Genomic DNA, 24,465 nt, shown 5'->3' with positions numbered 1-24,465 from the left:
AATCCTCTTAACGGAGCAGTCAGATGTTGTTAGGGCTGCTAAAACACAGGCTGAAGCGTATTCGGCCTCCATTAATCTGGATAGGCCTGTCTCCGGGAAAATTGGAAATGACTTACGTGAGGGAAGCATTAGACGGGTGTGCTAAGGCAACATTCTCAGCTTTAATATCAGATGCGATGTGGGCCAATTTGGCTTCTTTTCCAACTAGGATACTTCCCCACAGAATAATCTAGAAAGAAATGCTGGCTCGCTGCTGAGATACTATCGGAGGGTGGAAGAGTCATGCCTTCTCCCCAACACCTCCCCACCCCCAGCCACACAGCGTTTACGCCCATATCCGTAATTTATTTATTTCTATTAATGTCTGTCTCCCCCTCTAGACTGTAAGCTCTCTGTGGGCAGGAAACATGTCTACCAACTCCGTTACATTGTACTCCCCAAAGCGCTTAGTACACTGCTGTGCACACTGTAAGCCCTCAATAAATAAGATTGATGGATTGAGCGATCGATTCTCCCTAGAGACCCTCACGCCCCCAGTATATGAACGAATCCGGCGATTCAACTGTTGTGCCACTGCGACTGATTTGGAAAGGCTTCGCCCAGAAAATTAACACTAGCTTCAGCTCAAAGAACTGTGAGGAACTATTTCAGGAGAATTGGAAGCAGTAGACTTTAGGTCGATTGGCACCGACGTTTTCCAAGTTGTCGGTTACCTGAGAAGCGTGTGTGTTTTGGCAGGATTTGCTGCTGAGTTCACATCTCTGAGGCCGCGATCCCAGTTTTTCCTCTCCTGATTGTTTCTGAGACAATTCTGGGCCTTCGAGGAATTAAACGGAAACTGGAGAGCGCGTGGTGTGTTGTGCTTGGCAGGGAGGGAAGTAAATGTTTTTGAAAGAGGGGTGAGGGCAAAACTTTGTGTTATCATGTTGTGAGGAGGGAACGTGCCTAGCGACTCTGTTATACTGTACTCTCCCAAGCACTTAGCGCAGTGCTCTGCACAAAGTAAGTGCTCAATAAACACCAGTGATAAAACGTAAGGAGAGTATACTCTCTCCTCTAAGCTGTCTACTCTGCAATAAGCAGCTGTGGCCTACAGAAAGGACACGGACCTGGGAGTCAGAGGACCTGGGTTCTAATTCCACTCTACCACTTGCCTGCTGTGTGGCCGTGGGCAAGTTACTTTTCCAGCACTTAGTACACTGCCTGGCACATAGTAAGTGTTTAACAAATGTCATCATCATCATCATTATTATTATTTTTCACTTCTCTGGGCTTCTATTCCCTCATCTGTAAAATGGGGATTCAATACCCTCTTACTCTTACTTAGACTGTGAACTCCATGAGGGGACATGATTATCTTGTATCTACCCCAGCTCTTAGCAAGTGCTTTGCACAGAGAAAGCAGTTAACACATGCCACAGTTATTATTATTTCTCTCCAGGACATCAACTCATATATGAATTTTGGATGGTAAGGCATCCTGGTAGTGTTATTTATATGATGAATTCCTGATAAAACTCACATCAATCATTCAAACACTTGGTGCTATTTATGGAGTGCTTACTGTAAGCAAAGTACTGTATTAAATTCTTGGAAGAGTACAATTCAACAGATTTGGTAGAAATGTTCCCTGCCCCAGCTTACAATCTAGAGGGGGAGACAAAAAGGAATATAAATAAATGAATTACGGAGGTGTATATAAGTGCTGTGAGGCTGAGGGAAGGGGGAAAATCAAGTTCTTAAAAGGTACAGATCCAAGTGCGTAGGGGATGCAGAAGGGAGGAGGGGTAAAGTAAGGGAAGAAGATGTGATTTTAGGAGGGCTTTGAAGGTAGGGAGAGTGGTGTTCTGTCATTTATGGAGGGAGAGGGAGTTCCAGGTCAGAGACATATTCATTCATTAATTCAATCGTATTCATTCAATAGCATTTATTGAGTGCTTACTATGTGCAGAGCACTGTACTAAGCGCTTGGAATGTACAAATCGGAAACAGATAGAAACAGACATAATCAAAGGGTTGGCGGTGTGATAGACATGATCAGGGTTCAGTTAGTAAGTTGTCATTAGAGGAAGAAAGTGCGTGGACTGAACTGTAGTAAGAAATCATTGAGGTAAGGTAGGAGGGGCATGCTGATTGAGGGCTTTTTGAGAAGTTTCTGTTCAGTAAGGAGGTGGATGGGCAACCACTGGAGGTTCTTGAGAAGTGGGACCGTGCAAAATGAATTTTTTTTAGAAAATATGATTTGGGCAGCCGAGTGAAGTACGAATGGACCGGAGAGGGGGAAGATAAGAAACAGGAAGGTCAGCAAGGAGGATGATACAGTAGTCAAGTGGGATAGGCTGAGTGATTGGATTATCGTGGTTACAGTTTAGATAGAGAGGAAAGAGGAGATTTTGGCTATGTTGTGATTTTAGGGATGTTGTGGAGGCGGGACAGACAAGGTTTAGTGACGGATTGAATACGTGGGTTGGATGAGAGAGCGGAGTGAAGGATAACACCAAGGTTATGGGCTTTTGAGACAGGAAGGATGGTGGTGCTATCTACAGTGATGAGAAAGTCGGGGGAGAAAAGGGTTTGGGTGGGAAGATGAGAAATTCTGGTTTTGGCATGTTAAGTTTGAGGTGACAGAAGGACATCCAAGTAAAAATGCCTTGAGCCTGCAGCGAGGGAGAGGGATTAGGACTAGAGATGTAGATTTGGGAATCATCCGCACAGAGGTGGTAGTTGAAACCATGGGAGTGAATGAGTCCTCCAAGGGAGTGGATGTAGATAGGAGAATAGAAGGGAACTCAGAACTGAACCTTGAGGGACCCCCACAGTATGGGGGTGGGAGGCAGAGGAGGAGCCCGTGGAAAAGACAGAGAATGAACGACCAGACAGATAAGAGGAGAACCAGGAGAGGACAGTGTCAGTGAAGCTGAGGTTGGATAATGTTTCCAGAAGAAGGGGGTGATCCTCAGTGTCACAGGCAGCTGAGAAGTGGAGGAGGATTAGGATGGAGTAGAGGCCATTGGATTTGGCAAGAAGGAGATCACTGGTGACCTCTGAGAAGTTGGTTTCTGTGGATTGAAGGGGTCAGAAGCCAGATTGGAAGGAGTCAAGAAGAGAACTGGAAGAGAGGAACTTGAGACAGCAGGTGTAGACAACTTGCTTCGGGAGTTTGGAGAGGAATGGTAGGAGTGAGATGGGATGATAATTGGAGGGATCCATGGGTTTTTGGGGAGAGTTTTTTTAGGGGAGATATGTAAATGGGGATTATTATGACTGTGAGCCCCATATAGGACATGAACTGCGTCCAACCTGATTAGCTTGTATCTACCCCAGTGCTTAATAATAATAATAATAAGAATATTGGTATTTGTTAAGCTCTTACTGTGTGCCAGGAGCTGTACTAAGCGCTGGGGTAGGTACAGGCAAATCGAGGTGGACACAGTCCCTGTCCTATGTAGGGCTCACGGTCTCAATTCCCATTTTACAGATGAGATAACTGAAGCCCAGAGTAGTGAAGTGACTTGCCCAAAGTCACACAGCTTACAAATGGCAGAGCCAGGATTAGAAGCCATGACCTTCTGACTCCCAGGCTCATGCTCTATCCACTATTCCACACACTAGGCTGATTAGTATAGTGTCTGGCACATAATAAGCACTTAACAAATACCATTAAAAAAAAAAATCGAATGTGGGTGAAGACGGGACACCAACTGCCAAATAGACAATTGGGAGAGGAGTAAGAACGTAGGTTCAAATGGTGAAAACAAGATAGCCATGAGGTAAATGGATAACCCATAAATAAACAGATGTTCCCATCTTGGTCGTGGCCTCAGTGGGTTCATTTCAGGTCAGAGCAGAGCTGGGGTCAGGTACAAGTTCTCTCAGGCCAAAGATATTCAGCCCATTCATCATTCACGGTCGGAGAAGCAGCATGGCACAGTGGATAGAGCACGGGCCTGGGAATCAGAAGGTCATGGGTTCTAACCGTGGCTCTGCTGCTTGTTTGCGGTGTGACTTTGGGCAAGTCATTTCGTTCTCTGTGCCTCAGTTGCCTCATCTGAGCCATATGTGGGACGGGGACTGTGTCCATCCCAATTTGCTTGTATCCAACCCCAGTACTTAGTCCAGTGCCTGGCACACAGTGAGTGATTAATAAATACCATAATTATCCTTATTATTATTCTATGTCCCTCCCAGTCCAGACTCCAGGTACTAACCGATCCTTCCTTACATCTCATAACTACATCTTTCTTCCTGCAAGGACTCCCTCCTTCCACCATCAATCAATCAATCAATCAATCAGTCGTATTTATTGAGTGCTTACTATGTGCAGAGGTCGGCACTGAGATAGATGAGATCGAGGCATAGTGAGTAGGATGGCATTACAGGGGCAAAGTGTGAGGGCTTTGTAGCAGTAGGAGAGCAGTGAAGTGACATAGGTGGAGCCAAGGTTACTGAGTGGTTTAACCGACGGTGAGGAGTTTCTGTTCGATGCGGAGGTGGATGAGCAACCACGGGAGGTTCTTGAAGGGCGGAAAAGCATGGCCTGAACGTTTTTGTAGAAAACTGATCCGTGCAGAATGTTCCATTGTCCATCATCTCAGCCTCAGCCATGCTTAGCTTTTCTCCTCCTCAGGAAAACACCACCATTACTATTAATCCTTAAGAAAATTGAATCTTAAATGAATATATTTTATGGTGTTTGTTAAGCACCTACTATGTGCCAGGCACTCTACTTAGCACTGGGGTTGGATACAAGCAAATAATTCATTCAATCAATCATATTTATTGAGTGCTTATTAGGTGCAGAGCATTGTACGAAGCCCTTGGAAAGTATAATTCAGCAATAGAGACAATCCCTGCCCACACGGGGCTTACAGTCTAGAAGGAGGAACGATCGGGATAAAAACAGTCCCTCTCTCACATGGGGCTCATGGTCTCAATCCCCATTTTCCAGATGAGAAGTGAAGTGATTTCCACAAAGTCACACACCAGACAAGTGGAGGAGCCAGGGTTAAAAGCCAAGTCCGTCCGACTCCCAGGCCAGTGCTATATAGGTCTATATTGCTTAGTATAGTGCCCTGAACACAGTAAGCACTCGATTGATTGATAGAGGAGGTTGAAAATGACGTTATGGGTAGGTTGTGTAATCCAAGTTCTGTGTGGCTTTCCCCCCCTCTTTCTTTCCTTTTTAGTAACATTACTGAGAACTGTTAGAAGTTGGAGAGCTCCTTGGCTTAGAACTCATCTCAGATGCTGCTCTCCATGACGGGCAAGAAGCCCAACAGGTGTAAAGTGTACACTCCCTTGCAAAACATCCGTGGAGCTTGGGCCAACCTCTAGAATGGAAATGATTGACCCGAGTTTCTAATTACGCTTTCACGGGGGAAAAACGAGAGCCGCGATTTCAACGGGAAAACAAAGTCCAAGGAAAATATTGATTTATGTCGTTGGCTCTTTCAGCACTTCCTTGTTCACCTACCCACCTTCTCATTCTCTTCTTCCTCCTCTGGTCAAATTATTTTGAGCCTGCCCTCCCGTTAGATTTGTATGCACCTGGAGTCGGTCAGTCATACTTATTGAGCGCTTACTGGGTGCAGAGCACTGTACTCAGCGCTTGGGACAGTACAACATAACAATATGACAGGCACATTTTACCTGCTCACAACAGTTTGAGGACAGAGATTTATCTCTGACCTCTCTCCCAGGGGTAGAATAGAGTGCTCTGCCCTCAATTAATACACAGTAAGCACTCAATAAATGCTACCAATTGACCGATTAGGTGCTCAATAAATACTATTAACTGACCGAAAAATCACTTCCTGGAAATTACTGTTTCTGGAAGAGAAAGTTATCTAGATCGTTGTCAGTTGGTGTGCCTGGGAGAATGTAGTAAAAACAAAAGACATGTATCAATTGATCAGTGGTATCCGTTGTACTGTGTTAAGCGTTTATTGAGCTAAGGCATAGTCTCTAACTTTGAGGAGCTTGCAGTCTAAAGGGAGAAGACAGACACAAATCATTTTCAAATAGTGAGAGGAGAAGGAGAATAAAAGCATCCGCCTATAAAACCTAAAAGAATAGTTGTATAAAAAAATTTTCAAAACTATTTTTGGGGGATAGCATTTCAGTGACTTTAAATGATGGCCTGTTTTTTTTTTTTTTCATTTTGCTGAAGGGTTACCTGATGGAAAACAGAATCTCCAGTTTAAAGTGCGACTCAGATGTGTTCGCAACTTTCGAAGGGGACAATGTCGTTATGCTTCAGGTAAAATTTGACATGTTTCTTTTCCTTAATGCTTTTTGATCTATAAAGACAAAGCGGGCCCTTGGAATGTGGAATGGTAGATCCGGGATAGATTTGGTTTGTATTCTTTCATCGTGCTTGGCCGGTTGTTCCTGTGAAGGTTTGATTCTGTGAGCCCCATGCTGGCCGGGTGTCTGACCTCATTCACTTGTACCTACTCCAGCGTTTAAAACAGTGTTCGACACATAGTAAGCACGGTGGAAGAAAAACTTTACAGAAAAAGTTGTGTTCAGAAAAAGGTATGTCAGAGACAAGTTTTATTACTACTAGAGCTTTATCCGGCTCTAGTATTGGGAGAGCGGCAGAGATTCCCCAACTAGTCAAGGCCAGCTCAACTTCAAGCAAAACAGAGATTCTTTATATGCCATTAGCAAAGTATTCATAATGATCAGAACAATATAATAAGAGAAATATTTCAGGGTAGAAAGCAGTGAGTTCCTGGGGCATTTTCTGTTTAGTCCCCGATCTTCTTTGATAAGGTGATAAGTTGGGTCAGGGGCTTGATTGGTTCAAAGGCGTGGTTTTACCATGTTGTAATGTGCTTGACTGATCGTTTGGTTACTCAATTTGACTTAATATTGAGTCAAATTTATGGCCAAGTTATTTGATTCGATCAAATAACTGGGCTTGGCTTTTAGTAAATCAGCTAACCTGGTAGTTTGGTTTAATCAAACTACTGGGCTTCACTTGATTGAATCAAGTAACCAAATCTGGAGTCAATCAACCCATCGGGCACACCCAGAGTGGTCAAGCAGGCCTAGGCAGAGGGAAGGGGGAGAGAAAGGTGGACAAATGCAGGACCTTGACCGTTGTTCTTCCACACCACTTGATGCCATTAAAAAATGAATAGCCTTTTAATTGAATTACAAGAGTCACAGCTTCTCAATATTGAAATGGAGTCGGGAGAGACTTATTTCCCATGGCCTTGAAACCTATTCAAGCCTTTCCCAGAGTAAAGAACCCTACTATGACTCCCACGGCTTCCTCTACTAATTGTAGTATTTGTTAAACGCTTACTATGTGCCAAGAATGGTACCTCAAGCCTTTCCCAGAGTAAAGAGCCCTTCTATGACTCCCACGGCTTCCTCTACTAATTATAGTATTTGTTAAGCGCTTACTATGTGCCAAGAATGGTACTAAGCGCTGGGGTAGATACGAGCTAGTCAGGTCCCATATGGAGCTCACAGTCTAAGCAGGAGGTAGTAGGATTTCAATAGTATTTAGTATTTATTGAGCGCTTACTATGTGCAGAGCACTGTACTGAGATTTAATCCCTATTTTACAGTTGCTCAAGGTCACGCCGCGTATACGTGACAGAGCTGGTTTAAGAACCCAGGTCCTCTGACTCCCAGGCCCATGCTCTCTATACTAAGTCTAAGCATGCTCTTTGAGAAGCATGCTCAAAGTGGATAGGACACAGGCCTGGGAGTTAGAATGTCATGGGTTGTAATCCCAGCTCCACCACTTGTCCACTGTGGGACCTCGGGCAAGTCACTTCACTTCTCTGTGCCTCGGTTACCTCATCCGTAAAGTGGGGATTGAAACTATGAGCCCTACAGGGGACAAGGACTGCGTCCAGCCCAGTTTGCTTGTAATAATAATAATGTTGGTATTTGTTAAGCACTCACCATATGCAGAGCACTGTTCTAAGCACTGGGGATAAATACAGGCTAATCAGATTGTCCCACATGAGGGTCACAGTCTTAATCCCCATTTTACAGATGAGGTAACTGAGGCACAGAGAAGTTAAGTGACTTGCCCACAGTCACACAGCTGACAAGTGGCAGAGCCGGCATCCACCCTAGCACTTAGTACAGTGCTGGACACAAAGCAAGCCCTTAACAAAAGCCATAATTATTATTATCATTATTAAGTCACACCACTTCCCTTTGTTAGCACCGCATTTCCTAGTGACTTGAAATCACTCTAGTGTCCAACTTTGGGAGGCTCGGAGCTTCGCCCAGAGTGGGACAAAACCAACACTGAGGTTCTCAGAGCAACAACTTTTCCTTTTGGGTGTTTTCTTTTCAAATGTGTCAGCTCTACATTCCATCGTGCTGAAACACCCACCTCTCTGTGGGGGCAGGCGGGGCAGGGGGCCTGACCACAGCTGTCACCTCAGCCCAGATTCTCGGAAGTCTGAGGGGATCAGCAGACCTTGGCTGTTACAGGTTCAGAGGCAGTTTTTCAAGATTCATTCCTTCATTCGTTCGGTCAGTCGTATTTATTGAGCGCTTACTGAGCGCGTGGCACTGTACTGAGCACTTGGGAGGGTTTAAGGCACTTCTCGGTGCCTCAGTTACCTCATCTGTAAAATGGGGATTGAGGCTGTGAGCCCCTATACGGGACAGGGACTGTGTCCAATCCAATTTGCTTGTATCCACCCCAACACTTAGTACAGTGCCTGGCACATAGTAAGCTCTTAACAAATACCATTATCATTATTATTATCATTACAATAGAACAATAGAATGGACATATTCCCTGCTGACAATGAGCTTACGGTATAGAGCGGGAGAAAGACATTAACATAAATAAGTAAAAGGACAGATATGTCCGTAAGTGCTGTGGGGCTGGGAGGGGGGGATGACCATTCATTCAATGGTATTTATTAAGCGCTTACTGGGTGCAGAACACTGTACTAAGTGCTTGAGACAGTACAGTATAACCGTGTAACAGACACATTCCCTGTCTTATTGAGCCCTTCCTCATTGCAGGTCACTGTACTAAGCACTTGGGAGAGTACAACACAGCAATATACCAGTATATTGCCTGCTCACAATGAGTTTACAGTCTAGAGGGGTGTCAATAACCAAAGTTAGACCCCTTCCTGGGTTGTCTGTTTTCTGTTCAAACTAAAAATGTAATAATCGTTCTTGGAATCTAAATCTGTCATTGGGTTGATGATTTTTATTAAGCGCTTGCTGTGTACAGAGCACTGAACTAAATGCTGGGGAATAAAGATTCCTCTCTGTGGAAGATAAGTGGACGTAGTTAATTTCTAAATTTCATCCCACAGAAATGAAAAAGTTCACCCCTTTCTATGGAAGATCTTCCAAAGAAAATACGAAGCAGATTCTTGCAGGGCAAAGACAAACCATTGGGAAAGCATGGCTTAGTGGATAGAGTATGGGCCTGGGAGTCAGAAGGTCATGGGTTCTAATCCCGGCTCCACTGCTTGTCTGCTCTGCGACCTTGGGCAAGTCACTTCACTTCTCTGTGGCTTAGTTCCCCCATCTTTAGATGAGGGTGAAGACTCTGATCCCCAAGTGGGACATGGACTGTGTCCACCTGATTATCTTGTATCTACCTTAGTGTTTAGTACAGTGCCTGGCACCTAGGAAGCTCCTACCAAATACCCTAAAAAAAACCAGAAAGGCAGCAAAGGAGGTTGCTTTAGAGGTAGTACTAACAATAATTAGGGTACTTGTTAAGCACTTTGTGCGAAGCGCTGGATTAGATACAGGATAATCAGGTTGGACACTTGGGGTAGGGTTTAAATCCCATTTTACAGGTGAAGGAAAGGAGGTACAGAGAAGTGAAGTGACTTGCCCAAGGGAGCTGACAGGGTTTGGGTGGGAAGATTAAGAATTCTGTTTTGGATGAGTTAAGTTTGAGGTGTCCTCGGGATGCCCAAGTAGAGATGTCCTGAAGGCAGGAGGAAATGTGACACTGCAGAGAAGGAGAGAAAGATGAAGGCTGGAGATGTAGATTTGGGTGTCATCCACAGAGCTATGGTAGTTGAAGCCGTGGGAGTGAATGAGTTCTTCAAGGGAGTGGGTGTAGATGAAAAATCGAAGGGGACCCAGAACTAAGCGCACAATTAGAGGGCGGGAGGCCCAGGAGAAGGCCGAGAAAGAGACTAAGAATGGGCATCCAGAGAGATAGGAGGAGAACCAGAAGAGGACAGTGAGAAGTGATTATTTGAAATGAAAACTCTTCACGCAGGTGGTCGTCCGAGAGCTGCTGACTCAGTCTACCGAGCAAAATGAGGAACGACCGCTTTTTGGCCTCCTTCGAAGCTGGGCAGAGTCTCTGAGGGACGGTTGGAGAACGAGGTGAGTACGGTTTGGGCGCAGAGTTTGAATTTCGAGCCATGGGCTGCAGGAAGGACGGTTCGGTCTCCAGATGGAACTCGGGAGATGTTTTGCTTGGACGTCTGAAAGAAAGTGATGGGGAGGTTTGGGTAGGACTAGGAATTGTTCCCTAGGAAGGCCGGAAAGTAGTGTGGCCAAATGGATAGAGCACGTGCCTAGGGAGTCTGAGCCTGGCTCTATCAATTGTTTGCTGTGTGACCTTAGGCAAGTCACTTCACTTCCTCTGTGCCTCATTTCCCTCCTCTGGAAAATGGGGATGAACACTGGGAGCCCCAGGTGGGACATGGACCGTGTCCAACCTGATTACCTTGTATCTACCCCAGCTCTTAGTACAGTGCTCGGAACAAAGAAAGTGCTTAACAAATGCTACTAAAAAAAATTCCTGACTCTGGCACTTGTCAATCAATCAGTGCTACTTATTGAATGCTTACCATGTGTAGAGCATTGCACTAAGCCCTAGAGAGTTGGTAGACACTTTTCTTGCCTTGATTAGTGACCTTGGGCAAGTCAGTTAACTTCTGTAAAATGGGAATTCAATTTCTTTTCTCCCTTGTCTTTAGACTGCGAGCCCCATGTGGGACAGGGACACCAATCTGCTTGTATCCACCCCAGCGCTTAGTACAGTGCCTGGTACACAATTAAGCGCTTAACAAAACCATCATTATTATTATTATTATCTCCAACCTAATTATCTTGTATCTACCACAGTGCTCAGTACATTGCTTGGCGAATAGAAAGCACTTAAATATTTTAGCTTAATAATTGGATGTACGCATGTCTATCTGTAAGCTCATTTTGTTGTATGGTATTCTTCCAAGCACTCAGGACAGCGCTCGGCACACATTAAGCGCTCAATACATAGCATTGATGATGATGATGATGATCTGTAAGGAGTGTACACCTTTAAGCAAGCTCCAGAGATAGAATTGTGCGGGGTCAGCACAGCAGCAGTAGAAGAAGAAAGCCGGAGCCTTAATCATTTGTAGAATCATTCAGTGTATAAAAATTGCCTGCTATTTAATATAGGTAGTTCTTTTTTTTATGGTATTTGTTAAGCACTTACTGTGTGCCAGGAACTGTACTGATCACTGGGGTAGGTACAAGTTAATCGGGTTGGAGACAGTCCCTGCCCCACGTGGGGCTTACGGTCTTCATCCCCATTTTCCAGATGAGGTAACTGAGGCCCAGAGAAGTGAAGTGACTTGCCCAGGGTCACATAGCAGACAAGTGGCAGAACTGGGATTAGAACCCAGGTCCTTCTGACTCCCAGGCCCAAGCTCTACCTACTAGATGATGCTGCTTCTCATGACTGTAATGTGTAATAACTGGTTTGATTATGGGTGAAGACAAATAAAATGGTGCCGGGAAAGTGTTGGAAATAGGAAAGAGACTGGTGAGTGAGAAGCAGCATGGCCTAATGGAAAGAGCATGGGCCTGGAGTCAGAGGACATGGGTTCGAATCCCTCTGCCAATTGCTTGCTTGGTGACCTTGGACAAGTCACTTGACTTCTCTGTGCCTCAGTTACCTCATCTGTAAAATGGAGATGAAGACTTTGAGCCCCATATGGGACAGGGACTGTGTACAACCTGATTAGCTTGTAGTTACCCCAGTGCTTAGTACAGTGCAAGTCACTTAGGCTCTCTGCGCCTTAGTTCTCCTGTTCTTCCTCCTACCTGGACTGTGAGCCCTCTTTAGGACAGGGACTGTGTCCAACCTAATTCACCTGTATCTACCCTAGCGCTTAGAACAGTGTTTGACACATAGTAAGCACTTAACAAATACCATAAAAAATCAATCATTAATCATATTTATTGAAACCTTACTGTGTGTAGAGCACTGTACTAAGCACTTAAGTGAGTATACTATAACAGAATTGATAGACACATTCCCTGCTGCCAATGAGTTTATGGTCCAGAAGGGGGGACAGCTATTAATATAAATAAATAAATGATGGAAATGTACCTAAGGGCTGTGGGGCTGAGGGAGGGGTGAATAAAACATGCAAATCCAAGTGCAAGGGTGATGCAGAAGAAGAAGAAGCATGGCGTAGTGGCTAGAGCACGGGTCAGGAGCCAGAAGGTCATGGGTTCTAATCCCGGCTCCGCCACTTGTCTGCTGTGTGACCTTGGTCAAGCCACTTTACTTCTCTGGGCCTCAGTTACCTCATCTGTAAAATGGGGATTGAAACTGTGAGCCCCACGTGAGACAGGGACCGTGTCCAACCTGATTTGGTTTTATCCACCCCAGCGCTTAGAACAGTGCCTGGCACATAGTAAGCGCTTAACAAATACCGTAATTATTATTATTACTATTATGCAGAAGGGAGAGGGAGAAGAGGAAATGAGGGTTTAGTAGGGGAAGGCCTCTTGGAGATGTGCCTTCGATCAGACTTTGAAGGTGGGAGGAATGATCATCTGTCAGATATGAAGAGGGGGGACGAGCCAGAGGCAGGATGTGGGCGAGAGGTCGGAGGTGAGATAGACGAGACTGAGGTACGGTGAGTAGGTTGGCATTAGAAGAGCAAAGTGTGCGGGCTGGGTTGTAGTAGGAAATCAGGAAGGTGAGGTAGGAGGGGGCAAGGTGATTGAGTACTTTAAAGCTGTTGGTGAAGAGTTTCTGTTTGATGCAGAGGTGGATGAGCAACCGCTGGAGCATCCTGAGGAGTGGGGAAACGTGGCCTGAACGTTTTTCCGGAAAAATGATCCAGGCAGCAGAGTGAGATATGGACTAGAGTGGGGAGAGACAGGAGGCTGGGAGGTCAGCGAGGAGGTTGATGCAATCTTCAAGGCAGGGTAGGATAAGTGCTTGGATTAACATGGTAGCAGGTCGGATGGAGAAGAAAGGGCAGTTTTAGCGATGTCATGAGGGTTAAACCAACAGGATTTGGTGACAGGTTGAATACGTGAGTTGCATGAGAGTGATGGGTCAAGGATAACGCCAAGGTTATGGGCTTGGGAGACGGGAAGGATGGCGGTGCTGTCTACAGTGACAAGAAAGTTGGGGGAGGTCAGGGTTTGGGTGGGAAGGGAAGGAGTTTTCTTTGGGACATGTTTAGTTTGAGGCGTCGGTGGAACATCCAAGTAGAGATGTCCTGAATTCAGGAGACAGTGCGAGTCTGCCGAGAAAGAGAGAGATCAGGACTGGAGATGTAGATTTGGGAATCATCTGCACAGAGGTGGTAGTCGAAGCCATGGTTGTGAATGAGTTCTCCAAGGGAGTGGGTGTAGATGGAGAATAGAAAGGGACCAAGAACTGAACCTGGAGGGACCCCCATAGTTAGGGATTGGAAGGCAGAGGAAGAGCCCGTGAAAGAGACTGAAAATTAGCTTCCAGAGAGATAAGAGGGGAACCAGGAAAAGACAGTGATGGTGAATCCAGGGTTGGATAATGTTTCCAAGAGAAGGAGAAAATGTATGCAGGTTTATTATGGAACAACTAAAAGAGACTAAAGATTTTAATATGGATTGTAAATATTCATTACCAGAGATGTTTTATACAGGAGTTTGATTTGATCCTAAATGCCCTTGAACTAAATCTAGAAGAGAATCCTACAGTTGCAATAATATACACTGCGGGAATATTTTTAAAGGCTTTGATCTCCCAGCCTAAAAGGACTAATAGTAATCAATCAAAGCTATTTACTGAGCACTTACTGTGTGCAAAGCAGTGTACTAACCACTTGGGAGAGCACAATACAGCAAAGTTTGTAGATACTTCCTTGCCACAAAATCCAGAGATTTCAGGGTTATTTATTCTATCCTATGTATTGAGTGCATATTGTGTGCGGAGCACTGTACTAAGCACTCGGGGGAGTACACTGTAACAATAAATAGATACAGTCCCTGCCCTCAATGAGCTTACAGTCTAGACAGGGAGACAGACATTAAAAGAAATAAATGTTACAGCAAATAAAAGATTTAGCAATGGACAATGACACCATTGGAAGATTCACATTTCATGTGCGATATCGGACTGAAGATGAAACTTTTCCAACTCCTCTAAGTGCTAAAATGTGTAGACGCTATTTGGAACGCCAGCAGATTCCTTTATTGGCGATTAAGCCGTGAATGGAATAAGAAATGAGGCTATGAGGAAAACACTCCTGGAATGGACAAAAAGGAATTAAACCATTATAGTACGTTAGATTGTTGGCGATGACTCATTAAGTCTGCAATCGATGGGAAACACAATAGCTAAAGTTATACGGAAGATTATATCCAGGATGTGGCTGAGGTGGCTCAAATAATAAAATCTGATAATCCAGTGAGAGATGAAGAAAAGAGAAGGACAAATGGTCAGATAGAAAAATTCTGAAAATCCAACTGAAGTGACTTAAAGCATTTAAATTAGGTGTTGATGTAAAAATTGTCCAGGATGTTTACAGTATGTTAAGGAGGGAAAACCAAGCAGATTGCCAGTGGTATTTATGGAGCGTTTTCGGTGGGGAGAGTGCTGTACTAGGCTCTTGGGAGAATACAACAGGGAGGATGGGTAGGCATAATCACTACTCTCAAGAACCTAACAGTCGAAGGGAAGACAGACATTAAAATACATTTCAGACAGGAGAAGTCGCGGTGTATAAGGACAGTGCGGCAGGGCAGGTGATGGGAGAGTATCAGAGTGCGCAAGGAGTTCAGATCCGAGTTTGTACATCATGCAGAAGAGAAGGTGAAAAGGGAGGGGAAATGAGAGGCTAATCAGGGAAGTCTTCTTGGAGGAGGTGTCATGTTAGTAGGGTTTTGAAGAATGGGGAGGGAGGGTGGTGGTCTGTCGGATATGTAGGGGGAGGGAGTTCCAGGCTGGAGGTATGGCGTGAGCAAGATGCCCGTAACGAGAGAGACGAGATCGAGATACGGTGAATAGGATGCTATTAGAGGAGCAAAGTGTGTGGGATGTAATGGGAGATGTGTGAGACTATGTATACACACACTCGTATGTATTATAGTAATTGTTCTATGAGAAGCAGAGTGGCTCAGTGGAAAGAGCCCGGGCTTCGGAGTCAGAGGTCATGGGTTTGAATCCCGGCTCTGCCACTTGTCAGCTGTGTGACTGTGGGCGAGTCACTTCACTTCTCTGTGCCTCAGGGACCTCATCTGTAAAATGGGGATGAAGACTGTGAGTCTCACAAGGGACAACCTGATTACCCTGTATCTCCCCCAGTGCTTAGAACAGTGCTCTGCACATAGTAAGCACTTAACAAATACCAACATTATTATTATTATTATTGTTAAGCGCTTTCTATGTGCTAAGCACTGTTCTCACCTCTGGCATAGATACAAGTAAATCAAGTTGAACTTTCATTCATTCAAGAGTATTTATTGAGCGCTTACTATGTGCAGAGCACTGTACTAAGCGCTTGGAATGGACAATTCGGCAACAGATAGAGACAATCCCGGCCCATTGACGGGCTTACAGTCTAATTGGGGGAGACAGACGGATAAAAACAAGACAACATAATCACGATAAATAGAATCAAGAACATAGTCCCTGACCCACGTGGGGCTCACACTCTAAGTAGGAGGGAGTAGGATTCAATCTCCATTTTACAGATGGGGTAATTGAGGCACAGAGAAGCGAAGTGACTTGTCCAAGGTCACCCAGAAGATACGTGGCAGAGCTGGAATGAGAACCGATTCCCCGACTCCCAGGCCCATACTCTTTCCACTAGGACACGCCACTTCTCTAAGTAGGAGGGGGAGAGATGATTGAGAGCCCTAAAATCAATTATATGAACTTTCCTTTTGATGCAGAGATGGATGGACAATCAATCAATCACTGGAGATTTCTGAGGAGTGGGGAGATTTGTACATAACTATGAAAAGGAAGCTATTTCGGGTGATGCAGAGGAATCAGCATGGCCTAATGGATACAGCCCCGGGCCTGGGAACCAGAAGGTCATGGGTTCTAATCCCAGTTCCACCACTTGTCTGCTGTGTGACCTTAGGCAAGTCACTTTGCTACTCTGGGCCTCAGTTACATCATCTGTAAAATGGGGATTGAGACTGTGAGCCCCCTCGTGGGAGGGGGACTGTATCCAACATGATTAGGTTGTATCTAACCCAGCTCTTAAAACAGTGCTTGACACAGAGTGAGCGCTTAAAAAGTACCATTCTTAAAATTATTAATCTTCTTCCTTGTCAACATTATTATCATTGATAGAATCACTGATGGTGATGTCATGATTTATGTGGCCAGATAAATGTTTTAAATACTAAAATAAAAATAATAGCATTCATCAAGTGTTTACTTTATGCCAAGCACTGTACTAAGCGCTGGGTCAGATGTGAGATAATCAGTTTGGACACAGTCCATGTCCCACATGGGGCTCCCAGCCTAAGTAGGAGGGAGGACAGGTATTATTTAATCTCCACTTTACAGATGAGCCAAGAAAGAAGTGAAGTGACATGACCAAGGTCACTCATCAGGTATGTGGCGGAGCCAGGATTAGCACCCAAGCTTCTGAGTGCTCTTTCCGCTTAGGGAGGTAGCGAGGAGTGTCTGTGTGTTTGTGTGTTTGTGTGTCTTTTTGGGGACTGTGCTCAAGATTTTGTCTTTAAGCTATTCTTAAAGATCCCTTAAAATGGAAGTGACATAATTCCCTTTTGCTATTCCTGTCCCATGTCCAGTAAGTATCCCACTATCAGAAAACTCTTCTTTAAATATCTGAAAGTTTCAACACAAAACTCTCTTCCTGCAATTTAAGACCATTTCCTCTTGATGAAATCTGCCAGGGTGTAAAAGTAATAAATAACACCTTTTGTGCATTTTTCCTTTAGTTTTTTGGCATTTAACCTGGACACAGTTGGTAATCTGACCTTTCTGCTGAAAGCAGTGTGTTTCCGGGAAAGGGTTCTTCAACGTGGTTTGGCAGCCCGGATTTACTACAAGGTAAAGACATCAATCCATTATTTGTTACCATTTTCCTCTCGACTAAGTTTCTTGATAGTGGAATATTCTGCCAAGGTATAGTAAAGAACCAGTTAACCCGGGTGGTAATTTATTGTTTAAGAATCAATTATTTGGACACTTTCAATACTTCTCCACTTCTGCATTCAAAAGTCATCCATAGAATTCTGGTACAATTGGTTTACGTACTCTGTTCATCAACCAGTTGTATTTATTGAGTGCTTACCGTGAGGAGAGCACAGCCTAGCCCAATGGATAGAACACGGGCCTCGGAATCAGAAGGACCTGGGTTCTTATGTGGGATTCGCCACTTGTCTGCTGTGTGACCTGAGCAGGTCATTTCACTTCTCTAGGCCCCAGTTACCTCATCTGAAAAATGGAGATTAAGACTCTGAGCCCCACGTGGTACAGGGACTGCGTCTAACCCGATTTGCTTGTACCCACTCCAGGCACTGTAGTGCCTAGCACACAGTAAGCACTTAACAGTTGCCACAGTTATTATTTTTATTATTATTATTATTACTAAGCTCTTGGGAGAGTACACTTAGACACTTATTTATCCGCCTATCCTCGTTGTGGGCAGGGAACGTGTCCACTAACTCAATTTATATTGTCTTCTCCCAAGCGCTTAATACAGAGCTCTGCACACAGGAAGTGCTCAATAAATATGATTGATTATCCATTTTAATGGTATTTGTTAAGCGCTTACTTTGTGCCAGTTAATCAATCAGTGGTATTGGTTCATTCAATCGTTCTATCATATTTACTGAGCACTTACTGTGTGCAAAGCACTTAGGAGACTACACTATAACACTAAAGAGACACATTCCCTGCCCACAACAAGTTTACAGTCTAGAGACAAGCTTACAGTGTAGATTAATTGAGTGCTTACTGTGTGAAGAACATTGTATTAAGCTCTTGGGAGAGTACAGTGTAACAGAATTCGCAGTCACGTTTCTTGCCCATACCAAGCTTACAGTCTAGAAGGGGAGACGCTGTCCTTAGCGATAGGGTCAGTACAAGTTAATTTGTTAACCACCCACTGTTCCCTTCTCTTTTCATCCGGAGCCAACAATGATTTTGTGTCTCTCTCCCTCATTAGACTGAAAGCTCCTTGGGGACGGAGTGTGTGCCTTTATTCATTCTTTCATTCATTTATTCAATCCAATTTATTACCCTTACTGTGTGCTGAGCACCGTACTAAGCTCTTGAACAGACACATTTCCTGCCACCGTGAGTTTACAGTCTTGATTTGGGGAGACAGCCATTAACAGAAATAAATAAATGACAGATATGGACATAAGTGTTGTGGGGCTGGGGGGGGGGGTAAACAGAGAGAGCAAGTAATGAGCGACACAGAAGGGTGTGGGAGAAGAGTAAAAGTTTACGTCTGTTACGTTTCTCCAAGCGCTTAATGCAGCTCTCTGCATGTAGGAGGCACTTAGGAAAGGCTATCGATGGATTCAGAAGCTCGGGGATTCAGGAAAACCAGTAGGGTGTCAAGTAGCTTTCCAATCTTGTCTCTTTGAGGTGGTGAACTCTTGGGAAGCAGGTCTGTTCAACTTGCTTTCTAAAGAGTCTGTGTCCATGATGGTTTTAATGAATAGCGCTCATTGAGAGTGATTAAGATGAAGTGTCAGAATTGTCCCTTGGGGCCTGATTTTGAACCCCCTCAGGATCAGTGACTGTGTCTTCATTTATTCATTCATACAGCCATTCATTCAATAGTATTTATTGACTGCTTACTGTGTGCAGAGCACTGTACTAAGCGCTTGGAACGTACAATTCGGCAACAGAGAGAGATAATCCCTGCCCAGTAATGGGTTCCCACTCTAAACGGGGGAGACAGCAAAACAAAACAGAACAAAACAAAACAAGAACTCATCATCAAGATAAACAGAATCATGGAGATATGCACCTCATTAACAAAATAAATAGGGTAATAAATAATATATATAAATGAGCACAGTGCTGAGGGGAGGGGAAGGGGAAGAGCAGAGGGCGGGGGGGAGGGAATGGGGAGGGGAGGAGGAGCAGAGGGAAAGGGGGGTTTAGTCTGGGAAGGCCTCCCAGACTAACTAACTCTCTTCCCCTCTTCAAAGCCCTACTGAGAGTTAATTAATTCCCACATATATGCTATTACTACTATTCTACTCCTACTTCTACAACTATTATCCCAACTACTACTAGAGAATAAGCACTCAAAAAATGCGATTGAATAGAGAGGGATGGCAGGGAAGTCAGCGAGAAGGCTTCCCCCAACTAAGGCCTCATTTCCCCTCCTTCCTCTTCCTTCTTTCTTTCTTTTTCTATAATATCTCTTACAGCATATTTGTTAAATGCTCTCTGTGTGCTAGACACGAAGCACTGGGCTAGGTCTCACATGGGGCGCGCAGTCTAAATCCCCATTTTACAGATGGGGGGGAACTGAGGTCCAGAGAAGTGAAGTGACTTGCCCAAAGTCACACAGTAGACAAGTGGCGGAGCCGGGGTTAGAACCCAGGTCTCTGACTCCTAAAGCCCATAGACTTTCTGTGCCTATCGCCTCTCCATTTGGATGTGTATCTTTTAAGCATCTTTTATTCACCCCATCCTCAGTTCCACAGCACTTACGTCCTTATATTCTGCCACTTCCCCTTTCTATAAACTATTTTTATGTGTGCCTCCTCCTCTAGACTATAAGCTTCTTGTGGTTAGAGAACTCTGTTATACTGTACTCTCCCAAGCCCAGTGCTCTGCACACGGCAAACACTTTTTATGGTATATATTAAGCACTTGCTATGTGACAGGACTGTTCTAAGCGCTGAGGTGAATGCAAGCACATCAGATTGGACACAGTCCCTGACCCACATGCGGCTCACAGTCTTAATCGCCATCTTACAGATGAGGTAACGGAGGCACAGACGAGTGAAGTGACTTGCTCGAGGTCACACAGTGGCTAAGTGGCGGAACAAGGATTAGAACCCAGGTACTTCTGACTCCCAGGTCCATGCTCTAAACCACTAGGCCTCCCTCCTTCTCTCGCTTGTTAAATTCCATCGATTGTCTGATTGAAAGACTCCTTGCCCACCTCCCCAAGCCCCATAGCCACAGGAAGCTTCCTAACTCAGCAACACTTGAGTCAGTTTAGCTTTTTCATTTACAAATACCCAAGATGCTCATCGTCTCCAGCTAGCAGAGAGACTGAGTGTGACCTGGACACATCCTCTTTTGAAGAACTCTGATTTCTGCTATTCGTTTGCCTAATTCTGTGTCTCGCTGGCCATGGCCATAGGTAGTTTCCTTAGCCAGAGGGTAAGAATTTAACTATCAAGTAGAAAGTGGCATCTGTTGCTCTTGCTTTTCCCTAAATGCTGTTTATTTTCAGAATTGCAGGCTGCTGAGTCATTATGTAGTTGTCACCAGTTGTTAATGTAATACCGGCACTAAGCTTAAGACTAATAAAAAAAACTTTATAGGCCTAGACAGTTTCTAACGGTCAAAATCAAAGACAATGTGGAGACTATTTCATGTAGTAAACAACTGTTTGAGCCTCATCACTGCCTCCCTTCCTTCTTCCTCTCCCCACTTTAGTTTACACTACATGCTGATTTCTCATTTTATATGTCTGTCTGCTGACTCAAATTTTCCGTATTGCTCTTAGTGCATTAAGAACCCTCATTAAGCATCCTGAAGTAGCGACATTTTCTCCTTATGATTGTAAATGTTTTCTGCTCAAAGACTCAGATGTGTACTTTTGTTGGAAAGCTAAATTTTCAGAAGTTTAAAATCTCTGTCCTTCTTGGTTCTGGGATCCTCTGTCAAAGATATTTCGATTTATAGCCCAGCGGTGTAGTTGCTCAAGGGTTACTGCAGACCTTAAACCTTTTCTTGTAACTAAATTCCAAGAATTCGGTCCCCTGGGTTCTCAAGTGACTTTTTAAAATCATAGTTGTTAAGCACTTACTATCTGCCAAACACAGGTCTAAGTGCTGGAGTAGGTCAAAGTTAATCAGGTTGGATACAGTCCCTGTCCCACACGGGGCTCACAGTCCAAGTAGGAGGGAGAACAGGGATTGAGTCCCTATATAACGGTTGAGGAAACTGAGGCACTGAGAAGCGAAGTGACTTACCCCAGGTGACAGAAGTGAAGTGACTTACCCAAGGGGACGCAGCAGGCAATTGACCGAGCTGGGATTAGAACCCAGGTGCTCTGATTCTCAGCCCTGGGCTTTTTCCACTGGTGCCACACTGCTTCTTTGGGAAGGTGTAAGAAAGGGAGAGGGTTAAGGTCAGGTTAGAAGATCTGCCTGAGATGTCTTCTCCTCCTCTTCCTTGACTACCAAGGAAGTCAAGTCAGTCAATCAAGTTCAGTCGGTCAATCAGTTGTAATTATTGAGCCCTTACTGTGTGCAGAGTGCTGTATTAAGCTCTTGGGAAAGGCCACTACAACAATATAACAGATACATTCCCTCCCCACAGCGAGCTCAAAGTCTAGAGGGGGAGACAGGCATGAATAGAAATAAATACGTTACGGATATTACAGATATGTGCTGTGGGGCTAGAAAGGGTTTCTCTGCCCCTCCCTGGTGTTTGAAGAGGGCTGTTTAAAGGGGCCTGAAGACTCCTTTACACGTCAAACAGAAACTCCTTACCATCAGCTTTAAGGCACTCGATCACTCCTTCCTCACCCAACCTGCACACTTTGGTCCTCTAATGATAATGTTGGTATTTGTTAGGCGCTTACTCTGTGCCGAGCACTGTTGTAAGCGCTGGGGGAGATACAGGGTGATCAGGTTGTCCCACCTGAGGCTCACAGTCTTCATCCCCATTTTACAGATGAGGTCACTGGGGCACAGAGAAGTGAAGTGACTTGCCCACAGTCACACAGCTGCCAAGTGGCAGAGCTGGGATTCGAACCCATGACCTCTGACTCCCAAGCCCGGGCTCTTTCCACTGAGCCACGCTGCTTCTCTAATGCTAACCTTCTCCCTGTACCTCGTCTATCTCGCCGCTGACCTCTCGCCCACATCCTGCCTCTGGCCTGGAACACCCTCCCTCCTCAGATCCAACAGACAGTTACTCTTCCCTCTTAAAAGCTTTTCTAAAGGCGCAACTCCTCCAAGAGGCCTTCCCTGACTAGGCCCTCTCTTCCTTTTCTTCCACGCCCTCCTGCGTCACCGTGACTTTCTTCCTTTATTCATCCCTTCTCCCAGCCCTATAGCACTTATGTCCATATCTGAAATGTATTTATTTATATTCATGTCTGTCTCCCCGTCTAGACCGTACACTCACTACGGTAAGGAAATGTGACTCCTTAACTTGTACTCTCCCAAGTGCTTAGTACAGTGTTCTGCATATACTGAGCGCTCAATAAATGATTGACTAATTCTCCCTCTCCATTTGACTTGAGAAGCCTTTGACATTTAGATTGTTGTGAAAATGAAGGCAGAATTTAAGCCCTCCTCTAGTACCGAGCCCCCTCGAGGACCCAGGCTGATTTCCGACGGCTGAAGGACATTTCCTGAGTTACACAGAGATTTGCCTCATTGTCTGAATCGTTCGTGGCGCCCCTGGGCCTGTGGCCTGCCGGGAGGCCAGTAAGTAAGGAGTGTCTGATAGTCTCTAGGTTTCAATGGACAATGGGAAGATAGGAGGTCGCTCGGAATCGAAATCAAGTGGATATTCCAGGATCTAAGAACTAAACTCTGTTCGGTGGTGGGCTGGCGAAAAGGCTTGGAACAACATAAAAAAAGATTCCATGCCCCCCTTCAAAGCCTTACTGACGGTACCTCTCCTCCAAGAGGCCTTCCCTGACTAAACCCTCATTTCCTCTCTCCCACGCCCTTCCCCATCCCCCTGATTTGCTCCTTTCATTCACCCCTCCTCCATCCCCACGGCACTTATGTCCGTATCCATAATTATATTAATTTATATTAATGACTTTCTCCCCCGTCTGGACTGTAAGCTTATTGTGCCAGGGAACATGTCTACCAACTATGTTGTACTGTACTCTCCCAAAGGCTTAGTATAGTGGTCTGGACACAGTAAGTGCTCAATAAATAGAATCGATTGACTGATTAATTGATTGAGAAAGGGCCTGGAAAAGAGTTTAGAGGAAGAAAATGGTCCGATGCGCTCCTTCAAAGACCTAGTGAAGGCACACCTCCTCCAAGAGGCCTTCCCCGACTAAACCCTCATTTCTTCTTCTCCCACTCCCTCCTGTTTCGCCCTTGTACTTGGATTTGCTCCTTTTATTCACACCTCCCTCAGTTCCACAGCACTTATATACCTATCTGTAATTTATTTATATTAATGTCTGTCTCCCCCTCTGGACTGTAGGCTTGTGTGGACAGGGAACATGTCTATCTAGACTGTTATATCGTACCCTCCCAAGCGCTTAATACAGTGCTCTGCACACAGTAAATGCTCAATAATTACGATCGATTGATTGTTTGATGGTCCTTTTGTTATAGCACATTAAGACTTCTGTTGAACTCTCTCAAGCGTTTAGGTCAGTGCTTTGCATTCAGTAGGCACTCAAAAAATATCTTCGATGATGAAGGTGAAGATGATTCCAGCTCCGCCACTTGTCTGCTGTGTTACAGTGGGCAAGTCACTTCACTTCTCTGTTCCTCAGCTGCCCCTTCGGTAAGATGGGAGTTAAATACTACTCTCTCCAACTTAAACTGTGAGGCCCCATGTGGGGAAGGAACTGTGGCCAACCTGATTGTTTGTATCTAACCCAGCGCTTACTACAGTGCCTGGCACATAACAAGCGCTTAAGAAAATACCATAAAAAAAGGGAGGGGTCCACTATGTCACAGGCAGGCAAAGGGTCAAGGAGGATGAAGACAGTGAGAGTCCATCCAAGCTGGAAAGGAAGAGGTCATTGGAGATGGTAGGTTCAGTGGACTGAATCATTCATTCAGTGCTATTTTTTGAGTGCTTAGTGTATGCAGGGCACTGTACTAAGCGGTCAAGAGCATACAACGGAGTTGGTAAGTCACATATCCTTCCCACAACGAGCTTAGGGTGAGAAGGGGAAACTGGATTGTGGTGGATCAAGAAGGGCGCTGGAGGAGAGGAAGCAGAAGCAATAGGTGTGTGCAATCTCTTTGAGGGATTTGGTTAGGAACGGAAAGAGCCCGGGCCTGAGCGTCAGATGGACCTGGGTTAGAATT

General features: G+C 44.9%; 1 protein-coding gene across 1 annotated transcript in view; it reads left to right on the top strand.

Moving 5' to 3' along the window:
• The window catches only part of ACOXL (acyl-CoA oxidase like), a 230,536-nt gene that overhangs the window by 140,492 nt on the left and 65,579 nt on the right, over positions 1-24,465 (top strand). Inside the window, 2 exon segments of the mRNA XM_029058162.2 lie at positions 10,247-10,356; positions 17,173-17,284. Of these exon segments, the coding sequence (XP_028913995.2) occupies positions 10,247-10,356; positions 17,173-17,284 (222 nt within the window).

The sequence above is a fragment of the Ornithorhynchus anatinus genome, chromosome 1 (assembly GCF_004115215.2).
Source record: "Ornithorhynchus anatinus isolate Pmale09 chromosome 1, mOrnAna1.pri.v4, whole genome shotgun sequence".
Taxonomy (NCBI): domain Eukaryota; kingdom Metazoa; phylum Chordata; class Mammalia; order Monotremata; family Ornithorhynchidae; genus Ornithorhynchus; species Ornithorhynchus anatinus.
The sequence above is the reverse complement of the archived record's forward strand: the minus strand, read 5'-3'. Positions and strand labels throughout refer to the sequence as shown.